At 42.3% G+C, this 13,317-nt stretch overlaps 1 protein-coding gene across 1 annotated transcript; it reads left to right on the forward strand.

Annotated features, from left to right (window-relative positions):
* Positions 1-5,550: 5,550 nt before the first annotated feature.
* LOC136713173 (NADPH oxidase organizer 1) lies at positions 5,551-11,136 on the forward strand. Its single transcript, XM_066690194.1, has 8 exons — positions 5,551-5,695; positions 6,081-6,161; positions 6,576-6,648; positions 6,781-6,964; positions 7,563-7,768; positions 8,212-8,322; positions 8,813-8,930; positions 9,724-11,136. Exons 1-8 carry the CDS (start codon positions 5,630-5,632, stop codon positions 10,427-10,429), a joined length of 1,545 nt encoding a protein of 514 aa, XP_066546291.1. The 5' UTR covers positions 5,551-5,629; the 3' UTR covers positions 10,430-11,136.
* Positions 11,137-13,317: the final 2,181 nt, after the last annotated feature.

Consider the following 13,317-nt stretch of genomic DNA (forward strand, 5'->3'; position numbering starts at 1 on the left):
AAAGTGGTGCATGTACAGAAATATAGTACAGTAAGAGTTACTAACATTTAGGACAATAAGTACCCAGTCACGGCTGGGGAGACAGAATGGGATTTTAATATTGCCCTAACTGAAATTAGTGAGAGTGAAAAAGAAATAGTGAGTGAGCAAAGATCAATTTTTCTTAATAAGTATTTAAAACGTGCATATAAGGCTAGTTGTGCTGAATTGTGCTCATTGATGCACATGGGGAGCGAAGGCTGGCCCGTATGGTCCGATCCAACAGACGAGCTACTGTAGCTCAAATTGCTGAAAAAGTGAAAGCTGGTTCTGATAGAAAGGTGTCAGTATCGCAGTTTGTTGCGTATGGGGCTGCGTAGCCGCAGTCCAGTCAGGGTGCCCATGCTGACCCCTGTCCACTGCCGAAAGCGCCTACAATGGGCACGTGAGCATCAGAACTGGACCAATGGAAGCAATGGAAGAAGGTGTCCTGGTCCGATGAATCACGAGTTCAAGGTGTTGATCTCAATCCAATCGAGCATCTGTGGGATGTGCTGGACAAGCAAATTCGATCCATGGAGGCCCCACCTCGCAACTGACAGGACTTAAAGGATCTGCTGCTGACGTCTTGGTGCCAGAGAGCACAGCACACCTTCAGAGGTCTAGTGGAGTCCACGCCTCGACGGGTCAGGGCTGTTTTGGCGGCAAAAGGGGGGCCTACACAATATTAGGCAGGTGGTCATAATGTTATGGCTGATCGGTGTATATGTGAATAATCATTCTCTGCTTTGGCAGCTATGAAGACAAAGCTCAGGTCCCGACTAGAAGTGGAGAATGATTTGCGAGTTTGCTTGTCAACCATCACACCGAGGAAAGACAGACTCTGCAATAAGAAGCAGGCTCACCCATCTCATTGACATCTACAGTATCTGTAAGTGCTACTGTATGTACTTTTTTCTTTAAGCATTATTAATAGTATGTGTTTACATTTTAAATACTTTTGTCAGTTAGTTTCGCAGTGGGGGGTCCTTGATTAAAGTTGCATTTAAAAAAAAGGGTCTGTCAACCAAAAAGTTTGAGAACCCCTGCTGTAGCCACTACAAGCCATGCAAAGTGGGAAGCACAACCTCCTCTCTTTCTTATGTTCTTGTATATTTCTAAATACACAATGTTCAAATGTTTTCACACCGCAGAAAAAAACAGGCTTTAATTATGGGTTCCCCTTTAGCAATGATCCCCCAAAAGCGATGATGCTTTGTGTTACCTTTCAATAGCTTCAGACTCTTTCTCAGGAGGGATGTGTGTCTGCTCCTCAGTTCACCGCCTCTCCTGTAGCTCCAGGTTGTGCAACAGTTCATATTACAAGAAGTCTATCAGATTGAGGTCTGGTGGACTGGGACGGTCAATCACAAATACTGATTTCAGGATACACTTTATGAAAGTTGATTTCACATATCCTGAAAGACCCCTACACCAGCACTACTGCATGCATGGAAGGAGTATGGCAGATGCTTGCTCTCCATCCCTGTGGACTCCCCTTTAACGTCACTCCCCTTTAACTTCAAAGTATTTATCAAATAAAACAAAGCAGTCTGGCCCTTTTCCCATGTGTGAGTGAAGCTGTCATCAACTTTAGCACCTTGAGGTGAAAGAAACTGTAACACAAAACCTGACTTTCACATAAGCCGGACATTTGAAATATCACATACAGATGGGCCAAAACTAACTTTTTAGAATAGTTTGCATTGTTGGCAAAAACAACATTTACTTTTCTCTGTCTGCTTTTTTTTTTTTTACACTAGCATACCAATAACTCATATTTAATTAGCATAATTGTGAGACAACAGGGCATGGTTCTGGAATATCCCTCCTCCACAGTGCCAGAGGATTCCAAAGAATGAAAGATTTTTTTGCCCCACCCGAAAGACAAGATCAGTTTAGTTCCTTATTGTTTCAAGTTCCACCACAGATGAATAATCAGAAGACAAACTCAGAGCGGATTCCTTTAAACGCATGTCGAGGAAGTATTATGTAAGCAGGAGCTCGGAAACATTTTTGGGGCGGAATGTTGTTGACCTACAACTGATGTCTTAATCAGATTAACAGAATCGTGCAGTTCAACACAAAACCTATTCTTGTGTCGTCGGCCCCTATGTTTTTGTCAACCATGGATAACTTGAAAAAAAAAATTAAGGAAAGAAGCTTTGAACATGGGGGTTTGGCAGGGCAGTCTCCAATTTGAGAAGTTGAGGCTAAGGGAGTTAATCTGAACTGCAGGACTCCTGAGATTACACCGATCAGCCATAACATTATGAAGTGAACATTGTGAAGTGAATAACACTGATAATCTCGTCATCATGGCACCTGTCAGTGGGTGGGATATATTTGGCAGCAAGTGAACATTTTGTCCTCAAAGTTGATGTATTAGAAGCAGGAAAAATGGTCAAGCGTAAGGATCTGAGCGACTTTGACAAGGGCCAAATTGTGATGGCTGGACGACTGGGTCAGAGCATCTCCGAAACTGCAGCTCTTGTGGGATGTTCCCAGTCTGCAGTGGTCAGTACCTATCAAAAGTGGTCCAAGGAAGGAAAAGCGGTGAACCGGTGACAGGGTCATGGGTGGCCAAGGCTCACTGATGCACGTGGGGAGCGAAAGCTGGCCCGTGTGGTCCGATCTAACAGACAAGCTACTGTAGCTCAAATTGCTGAAAAAGTGAAAGCTGGTTCTGATAGAAAGGTGTCAGTATTGCAGTTTGTTGCGTATGGGGCTGCGTAGCCACAGACCAGTCAGGGTGCCCATGCTGACCCCTGTCCACTGCCGAAAGTGCCTACAATGGGCACGTGAGCATCAGAACTGGACCACAGAGCAATGGAAGAAGGTGTCCTGGTCTGATGAATGACGAGTTCAAGGTGTTGACTTGGCCTCCAAATTCCCCAGATCTCAATCCAATCGAGCATCTGTGGGATGTGCTGGACAAACAAGTCCGATCCACGGAGGCCCCACCTCGCAACTGACAGGACTTAAAGGATCTGCTGCTAACGTCTTGGTGCCAGATACCACAGCACACCTTCAGAGGTCTAGTGGAGTCCACGCCTCGACGGGTCAGGGCTGTTTTGGCGGCAAAAGGGGGGCCTATACAATATTAGGCAGGTGGTCATCATGTTATGGCTGACCGGTGTATTATCAGATGAAAGACAAAAGCCCAATAGAGCAGCTCAGATTGCAGTTGAACTTCAGCCTGTGCAGAGGGCAGCTATAGCCTTCACCCCAGTCTGGTAATCTGAAGAGTGAGCCCTGTGAATGGGGAATTAACTGAACAAATAATATGCTTATTTTGACTTTCTGAAATAGTTGATCTTACAAAATGTTTGATGATTCAAGTGCCTTATATAATTTTATATTTCCACAACAACAACAGCAACTCAGATAAGACAAACAGTCTGGTACCAAAGGCCATGAGATTGGAGGACAATGAGAGACAGGAAGAAAGAAAAAGACAGACAAGAAACAAAGTCAGAAAAACAGACAAATACACAAAGTCAGAACGCTAAGATGAAAAGACAAACCGCAAAAACAAAGAGGCTGCTGATTAAGTACCGAATTAATGAAACTTCGAAACGTTGTGATAAACCAGAAACTCACAGGGGAGCAGCTCCAGCTCGCAGTGTGGCGATGGCGAGGGGCTGTAGTGCTGTGGGGGCAGAGAGGGGTTCACGTGGGAGCTGGCAGGGCCCTCTCCTCAGGCCGCGCCTCTTCTCCTGCTGGGCCGCAGCAAGACAGATGTGTCTCTCATTCCAGGTGTTGATGTGTGCTCGGGGAACTGAAACCGCTGACGGCTGATGACCTTGAACAGGGGAAAGGGTGGTTTTGATCTCGCAGACTAGTGCCGGGAGATAGATAATCCCTTGCAGCAACAGCCTGTCTTATCACTGTCCTCACTTTGAAGACACACCTGGAGCCGTCAGATTAATGTTATAAAAATTAAAACCAGATGACAGTTATAGCTTTTGTATTTTTTGATTGAAGCATTTCGTTATACATCATTGAATTGCTGTTATAACATGAAAAAATATACTCGCAGTATATCTATCGAACCTGCGAATAGATGTGGTACTCAGAAGTGGGTAAGACCTTCACTACTTAATTGATTCAATCATTGGGCATCTTTTGTCCCAAATACCATGTGTTTTATGGTATTCAGTGATGGGTGATTAAAAGAGCTATAAAACCAGCAGGATTGTGGCTCTTCAGGAACAAGGACAGATATTTTTGCTGCAATTCCCCACTGAAATACAATAGTGATGCATTTTTTTAAAGTCTTGCCTAGACTGACAGGTTTGTTTCCTAGTGTTTTAAATGATAGATCAGTTCCAAGCAGAATGGAAGGGAGTGCCAGGCTTTCGATGCGGCTCAATGTGACATCCTCCAGCCCTGGGCTATGGGACCAGTTAGGAATTGGTTGTTCTACTCAAAAAAGTGTTTCTTATTTTTCTGTTTGTCTCCAGCTGCTGATGATGTTATTGATTTTTAAGTCAGCCTTTATTAATTAGTTATTATTATTGAATTAATACTTCCAATAGATAACTGACAGTTTATGTTCATTATTATTAGTAGTAGACATAGTAGTAATAGTAATTCTTTAATTATTGGATACAACAGGTAAAAGAAATCTTAAGTTGCATCATGAAAGTTGGTTGTGCTTAATACCTGCACTGGAAAACTGTCATGAATGAATGCTAAAGTTCCTGCAAAGACAGTTACATAATTTGCACCAAATAATTTTGTTGATAGGTAGGAGTGGCATTTCAATAGCACTCATACTTTCCAGCAAATGAAATTATTTTCATTAAAACCTACCAAGTGAACTGATGTATATAAGTTTCCTGTTATGCAATACAACTATGCATATAGAGAGTCAACAATGCAAAATGAAAGTTTGATTAAATGCTGTGATTTCATTTCCAGTGTTTTCCTTTCTGAAGTTCAAATCAAATCATCTTGATATGCTTTGCACAGTTGTAATTGTTAGTTGTTAGTTGTTGGTTACGCTTGGCTGACACCCCCGTGTTTGCGAAAAGTGCAGTCAACAGGTGCATGATGTGAGACTCGCAGTTTTGTGACTGTGCTCATAGGCTATAGGTCAGGACAAATGACTTACAAACTACACATACTGCGAGGATTTACATGATCAGTTATCAATAGGTTATAATGAAGCACATTTTATTAAGCTACCTGAATGTAACGTTCAAAATATACATTATTGATAGAAAAATGATTTTAAAGTGTCGCCAAACATATTCACTGTTACTGAGCTTAATTTATATATATACGCTATAGTCGATCTATTTATCTGTCTTTTCATAGTGGACTACTAACATAACCTTTTATTGGAATAGCTCCCTCCCAATGTTAGAATGATATCCAGAGATGATCGGAATTTAGAAGGTCCCATTATTGTATAGAGGAAGATTTTAAATACGCTATGATTAGGCTATATGAATGTTACGTCACAGATGCTAGGACTCTTTTCTCTCTCCAGTGACCCCGCCTCTGTGGCTCTGTTCATATAAGGACTAGGTAGCTATGCAGGTGAGCAGCAAACAGCATTGCATACAGAGACCGAGGATCAGCTCTCTCTTAAACCTCGGACATGGACGCCAAACGGTACCCCGTCAACATCCGACTCATCGGAGTGATGCACAAGGAGAAACACAAGGTATCACCTATAATAATCATTTATATTAATTACTCACAAGATCATCTGCTGCGTTTGTCATGTGGTGGCACTCTCCCGACAAGTGTTGGTTCTTGCAATTCGCTTCTCATCTTATTATGTATTATGATGATGATAATTATAAGCTACATTAATAGACAGTATCAGCCACAGCAAAATCTCCTCGGGATGTCTAAAATCTTATTTGAATAGAAATGGCATTGAGGGGAAAATGTTCAAATTGAATGGATGCAGTTTGAGATGGGAATCGAGTAATGAAAATTAAACTGTTTAAACTACTGCTAAAAACAATATTTCTCTCTCTCTCTCTCTCTCTCTCTCTCTCTCTCTCTCTCTCTCTCTCTCTCTCTCTCTCTCTCTCTCTCAGATGTTCATGACCTCAGTGTTGTGGTCAGACCAGAGTGACATTATCGTGTACAGGTCTTTCCAAGAATTCAAGAATCTGCATGTAAGTTAAAAATGTGTTTACAAAGTTAATCGGAAAAATGAGTTTGATCAATTAACAATAATATAAATAATATAAATACAAAACATAAACTCACCATAGTTATTGGAATATTTAATTAGTTTTAGATTCTCCCTCAGGATTTTCATTTTCGGCACGTTTTCGGCACGTCAGATCTAGATTTTGTTTTTAAATTACTGAAAATAACTGAGCATTTTTAAAAGCCCTATTCCATCTATCTATGCAAGCCAAGTGATGCATTTCAGTGTTGCCAACATTTTATATTTTAATTGTTTTTGAAATTTAATTTAAAAATAAAATGTATACATTCGTGCCGAATCTATGCATAGCTGGTTTGTGAAAGCATTGTATACCTGTATTTACTTAATGTTTTTCTTTCACTCTTTTCCTCTCCAGAAGCAACTGAAGAAGAGATGCCCACCAGAAAATTTGTTCCGCAAATCTGACCGAATTCTGCCCAAATTCCAAGGTACAATGTGTGTTTGCATACAGTTTTATTCTGAAGACCTTGACCTTGTGAACGGTATTTGATGCACAGCCTTGATTCACCCAGTTTTGGACCAACTCAAATAGCTTTTTCATTTTTCTTTTGTCTTTTCAGTGACCAATGTGAAGCAGAAGTTTAAGAAGAATGGTCCAAGCAAGTCTGTGTTATGCCTGAAGTTCTTGGAGAGTTACTGCAGCAGCCTTCTCCAGTGTGAGGAAAAGATCTCCAGGAGCAATGAGCTCATCCAGTTCTTCCTGCCCCAGAGCCAGGACTTGCAGCCTGACTTCCAGAAGAATAGGTACCTGTCACTATACCACTATTTAACTGTTAGAAACCAAACATATATCATATATGTCACACACAGAGGCTCTGTAAATTGGAATATTATATTTTTGCCAAGCCTGTTAAATATTGGTGTTACAGATGTCACATTGGACCAGTGATGACTGCACAATCTAACCTCTTTTGCCTTTACGGTTTTGACTTCAAATGAAAATACAACTTAATAATCTTCTCTGTATACCAACTTGTCTCCTGAAAGCCCCTTTTACATTAATCTACTTTCATGACAGATGTGGTAGATTATAAGTGAGTTATACATGTGTTTTGCATGACTTTGATACAATTTATAAGAAAAGTAACATTTCCGTGGCTGAAAAAACACAAATGAGACAAATAAGACTGATTGTTTTCAGCTGTAGCTTTTTAAAGGAAACACTCATGGGTACTGGCAGCCTAGATATTGTGTTAGCTGGCATTTGCAGCATGCTATTCAAGTTCTGGATTGCAGTATATTTACTACTGTTGACGTGTAATATGGCAATAATATGGTATGACAAACCCTTACCAGTGAATGGTGCCATGTCCCTGACTGCCTATGGTCTTTCTGCAAACAGCATTGTGGTCATGCCGTCGGAGGACCAGGAGGAGAGCCTGGGCAGTGCAGTGAACGGCAAGCGCTTCAGCGAAGGCAATGTGAGCCAGCCCTTCATCACTGAGACGTACCGCTGCGTGGCGCCCTTTGAGACCAAGGACACCAAGAACCGGCCCTTCAAGGTGGCGGTGAACGAGGTCGTGGATGTGCTCATCAAAGACCCAGCAGGTAGGTTTGCTCTCCTGGTAGTTGTTGGGGCAAGAGAGTTGTAGGGGCAAGCCACAGATCAAACGGGTAAAGGTCCTCAGATGTGATCCTCTGGCGAGATCCATACTCTTCCATCTTCTCCCTGGTGAAGGACTTAGGATTCCTACACTGAAGCAAGGTGGCAAGCCACAATTCAGTAAAGTGTTACTCCAGAAAAGCAAGCCTTGATGGAGAGTTGAAACCACCTTAGGAAGACAGTTGTTTAATTGGGGGAATTCTTGCCTATTGAAGTTGCATTATAAATGTAGACAAACACCTCCATAAAAGACCAACAGTTTGTGGGACTAGACCGTGCCCCATACCCATGCTCACAACACCTTCTGTTATCACGGCAGCCTAAAGTGCTCTCTAGGTAGTGCTGTTCATTGAGAAGGTGCCCTGTAACATACGTGATCACTTTGCAGGCTGGTGGCTGGTGGAGAATGAAGACAAGCAGCTGGCCTGGTTCCCAGCGCCGTACTTGGAGAAGAACGAGGAGGATGTAGATGACAACCTGCCAGACGTGTCCGAAGAAGGTGAGCAGAGACCCTATAGCAGCAGGGTAGTACGGGGAATGCCCGGGGGTTTCCACAGACCTGGAGTGCGTGCCCACACACCAACCCAAAGTGAATACCAAAAGCAGCATATTTAACAGTCCCACATTGTCAACCTAACTTTTCAGGATTGCATATCTGGGCATAGAGGAGCTAGCCAATTTGTCACCATTTTTATAGCTAGGATGGGTTAAAGTGGTGTTGTGGAGCAAGCAGGGATTATTCACCCAAATTACAATTTGTTTGATTTAGTAGCAATCGCTCCATCCAACAGATTAAGATTGATCATTACCCTCTCCTTGTGTTGGTTAATCTCTACACCACAAGGATTTAGCAGGTACATAAGTAACAATTTACTAAATAATCAGTATAAGATTGGGTGGTGTACACTTGTGTACAGCTGTATAGAACTGGAAATTTGATTGCATTTTTGTCCAAAGCTGTTCAGTAACAATTTCTGTCTTGGATTCAGGCATGCTGTACTGCACATTAAGAAATTACGAAGCCAAAATTGCAGACGAGCTCTCAGTGAACATCGGCGCTGTGGTGGAGGTTTTACAGACTTCTGATGATGGATGGTGGTTGATCAGGTAAGAGATCAGACTTTGGAAAGAAAAGTGAACTGCTGTAGAGAAGCTAGTTATCAGTATGGGAAAACTGCAAGGAACACCCCGGTACAAAAATCAGTGTTCGTCATTGATAGCAAGAGGTGAATTGGAAGCTGTATTTCAAGATTCCTGTGTGCGTGTTTCAGTTCTGCACATATCTCTCATCACACTGTGTTTTTCTTGAAGTTAAATGCAAACATATACAAAACCAACCGTACGGCTTCAATCCTAACTTCTTCGCTTGCAGTCACATACCTTTTTCCTTGGAATGAAAGTCAGTCAGACTAAACACAAACAATGATTAGATCAGGAGATCTGTAGCAGTAATGTGATTGAGTTGCGTGATGGTAAGATAGTTCTAGAAGATACTGCAAACAATACAAATAAAATACTAATAACTAAAAGCAAATGGTGGCAGGATTTCTTGTGTGACGCATCACACTGTTTTTTTTTCCACTCATATGTTTTGATGCTGCATTCAAAATCAAAAGTTGTTCACAGTAAAGTAGTTCCAGCACTTGACCATGCAGTTGGAATATGGAATATGAAACTGCCCAGGGAGAGAGGGCATTCTGGACTCGGGGAAACTTAAGCATTTGACAGCACTGTACCAGGCTGGAGTGTGGATGTTTTCTTCCTTGTTAGTTTAATGAACTTCACTGCCTCAACTTCTGTACTTGTCTTGGCCGTTTTCCCAAAACATGCAATATCGATACGCTGCTTCGCTTTGGGATGTTCCATTACCGCTGGCTGATCTCTCTGTCTCCGTCGACAGGTATCATGGGAAGGCAGGTTACGTACCTTCCATGTATCTGAAGCCCTACAGGAACCCGCACCTGAGGTTCCAGAATCTGCAGCAGGAAATGCGTAGCTCCAACCTCAACCTGTCCCACTTGCAGAGCACCGAGGCAAACCTACTGTCCCTTCAAAAACGCGACCTAAGCCGCTCCCAGGAGATCCTGCAGTCGCGGCGCTCCTCCCCCCCCGCAGGGGGGTTCCTACTGTTGCCCTCGGACAAGAAGAAGTCACGCTCCCTGAACCAGCTGTCAGCCCGCAGGCAGGCCTTCGCCATCCCTACCATCACCGTGGAGGGAGACGAGAGAGAGGAGGAGCAACCCCGAAAAGACAGCCTGAGCGAGGAGAGCGAGTTGAGCTTCAGTGACGAGTCCAGCTCCCAGGACAGCGACTTCCTCAGTGTCAGCCAACCTGACATGGCTGACCGGCTGCGCATGAGCCGCACCCCCCCACCCATGGTGGCTGACCGCCAAAGCCCTGACTGCATCAGCGCCACCCTCCCCAGGGAGACGCTCTCCAGTGCCAGATCCGACCCCAACCTCTTCAAGACCCCCACTATCCCCAAGGTGCCCCCCCGGCCCAAAGCCCAGGAGATCCTCACTCGCTGCACAACCATGACCAGAAAGGCAGCCCTGGCATCTAAAACACGGCTGTCCATCGAACTAGAGGAGATCCAAAGCCGCTAATATAAAGAGAGGGGGTGACATGACTCTGTTGGGGCACGATTTGTGTTCTCACAGTGTTCTTGTTTTTTTCCGTCCCTATACTGCTTCGTAAATGTTTTTAACCCTTAATATTGAAGATGCTGGGATTGTATGATTTGTAGCATCCATTCTCCATTCCCTGTATATTACACTGCATGGAGAAAGTAGTAGAATTCTATCTGCTTCAGAGTCAAATGTGTATTGGCTGTAGGTTGACTTATTTTGTATTGATGTGAAGTTATTAAAAGGGATGGATGTTGGTCATATCTCGAAATTACACTCCGATTTGCAGAGGATAATTGTATTAATTGTATTGTATTACTGTCATAGAAAACGTTACCATGATTTCTAAAGACTATTTTAGTGTCTTCTCTGAGTTAAAAGTTCAGTCTTCATCAGTATATCCCTTGACTCTTACTCCTAAGTCTAAGAGGTCTCAGTATTTTCCACACTGGAAACTTGGTTTGCCTTATATGCATTCTATATAATATATATATTTTTATTTTAAATAACAGGATGGGTTTCATTTTAATGTAGAAACATTTAAATGTAAAAAATAATGTGATATATTGTAACAATTGTAAGTCACCCTGGATAAGGGTGTCTGGCTAAAAGTGTTTTTCTTAATTTCCTTAAATGACAAAATCCTGATATATAAACTTCACAATAAATTGATTCAGTCTGTAAAACTCCACTGTCCTGTTTTTCCAAGCACCACTTTCACAAACCAAATCCTCGCAATGCAGTTTCAGCGGCACCATCGAGCAGCCAATACAAGATTTCGGTTCAGATTAACCCATTGACGTAGGCCTTTAAAAACTTCACGGGTCATTACCACGAGTTGTCTGACTTGATTCTCAACGCACAGCCTTGCATTGCTGAAAAGTCATTATACTGAAGCCAATGTTAAGCATATAGAAACAGATCCCTACTCCCTTGTAACAACATATCCCCTTATAACAAGGACAAATTACCGCCATTCTGTTGCTCTGTGACACAACGTGGTTAAGGTTGAGATTGATTAGATGTTGATGCTGGAGTCTAGCCATGGCAGATAGATGCCCAAGCAACTTCACAAAGGAGTGTTCTGGCTATAAAATTCAGATCACATCTCAAGCATGCGTATGTCTTAGTCACACTTTACAATAATGGGCACCAATTCTTAATGAACTGATGTATGGATACCACAGGATTAACACATCTCTACCTTCTGCACTTCATCTGAATTCTGCTGTTCAAATTAAGTGCATATTCAAAGTTAGGGTCAGGGCTTATACATGTGATCAACATCAGAACTCAGTGGAAGTGCACGAGACATTTATGTTATTCCTGTGGGATTCGTACATGCCCATTATTGCAGTGTTCCCCATTGCTTACTATGCATGTTACACCGATGTCACGTCATACACAGGAGGTAACGAGTAGGGCCAAAAGGGCATGTGGGCACTGACATGTTCAACACCACCATCTCTGATCAGATGACGATCAACAGATCTCTGTGAAATACAGGTTTCAAAGTCTAGAGACGCTGTAATGCAGACCTGCTATCATTCTCTTCACAGCAAAACAAAACCACTCAAAAGCCACACATTCAATACCAATAAGATCAATGGACTATGGGGAAGTGCATACAGGTTTGCAGGGCTATAGATTATGTGTAGGAAGTTTTGCATGTAAGAAACAGTTTAGAAAAATACACCACTTCTACTTGGATGCAATGACTTGTGTGAACCCTAATTCCTTGATCTTTAGACAAGTCTATATAGAGAATAAGTTAATTTAAGACCTGAAGACCAAACTGTTACAATCACCTATTAAGGAGGGTCTTTGGTAACTGGCAATACATTAGACTTGTGGAGATTTATTTATTTATTTAGAGCAAGTGTGCTCCAAGCTTCTGTAATACTTTTATTTTCCTGGACAATGGTTGTGGCTCTTTGAACTACCACTGCGGGTTCAAGTGTTAATAAAAAAGGCAAATTGAAATCTGCCGTCAGGCACTACATAAAATATTATGGACTGACCATAACCTTGCATAACCGGTGTAACAAGATGCCGAGTGTGGCAAACCTGCTAAAGTGACATCCCTCAGTCGGGTTCTCCAAGTTCATTCCCTGCCTGTGGTGCACTGACTTCGTTTGTCAGTCTGGGTTGTTTGTAAGAGCACGCGGCACCTCAGACTGTGTGAGTGAAACAATGACCCCTTTCTCTTGCCTCCAATGTTTCTTGCTATACTCAGAAACCTGAGCAGTCTTCTAACAATGGTGTCTCCGTCTGTGGCGGGGCGATAAATGGGATGATGCATTTGCCTTCCATATCTGTAGTCAACTTTAGCAATCTGAGGGGAAAGGCAGACACCATGTCCCAGTTACAGTCTGTGGCTTCTTGACCCTGCTTTTGGTTTTGTAATAATTTCCTGCAGAGGATTAAAAAACAGAGAGCAATAATCCAGCTGTTTTTCTTAATTGCTAACAGCCGAGACTGTGAGGCACCTTCATCAGTGCCTAACTTCCACAGAAACAGAACTGTGCTGATTTGATAATAAGAGATCATTACCTGTAATGTGAAAGGAGGGGTGAATGGGACCATGAGCCAGATCTTGAGGGATGACATCATTCTGCAGCCAAGTCATACAACTACTAATACTACCACCGTAAACAGTAATCTTGAGAATCACTCTGGATTAAAACCTGTCAAATATATTCCTAGTTTATCCTGCCTGCAGAATCCTCCTCTCAGAATTCTGCAACTATGACAAAACAATGGAAAAAATATGCACTATATACACAGACAAATCAATACATATCAATATCTGCATTTTATTTTGTTTCCTGTCACTTTCTTGTGACTTTTTTTTTTTAATCCTCTAA

Source organism: Amia ocellicauda, chromosome 17, assembly GCF_036373705.1.
Source record: "Amia ocellicauda isolate fAmiCal2 chromosome 17, fAmiCal2.hap1, whole genome shotgun sequence".
NCBI lineage: Eukaryota > Metazoa > Chordata > Actinopteri > Amiiformes > Amiidae > Amia > Amia ocellicauda.

Bases quoted from the DNA above. Each gene is read 5' to 3' on its own strand.
- LOC136713173 (XM_066690194.1), top strand. From the start codon at position 5,630: ATGGACGCCAAACGGTACCCCGTCAACATCCGACTCATCGGAGTGATG. The intron at 6,649-6,780 runs GTACAATGTGTG...TTGTCTTTTCAG, and splicing joins AATTCTGCCCAAATTCCAAG to TGACCAATGTGAAGCAGAAG. The intron at 7,769-8,211 runs GTAGGTTTGCTC...ATCACTTTGCAG, and splicing joins GCTCATCAAAGACCCAGCAG to GCTGGTGGCTGGTGGAGAAT.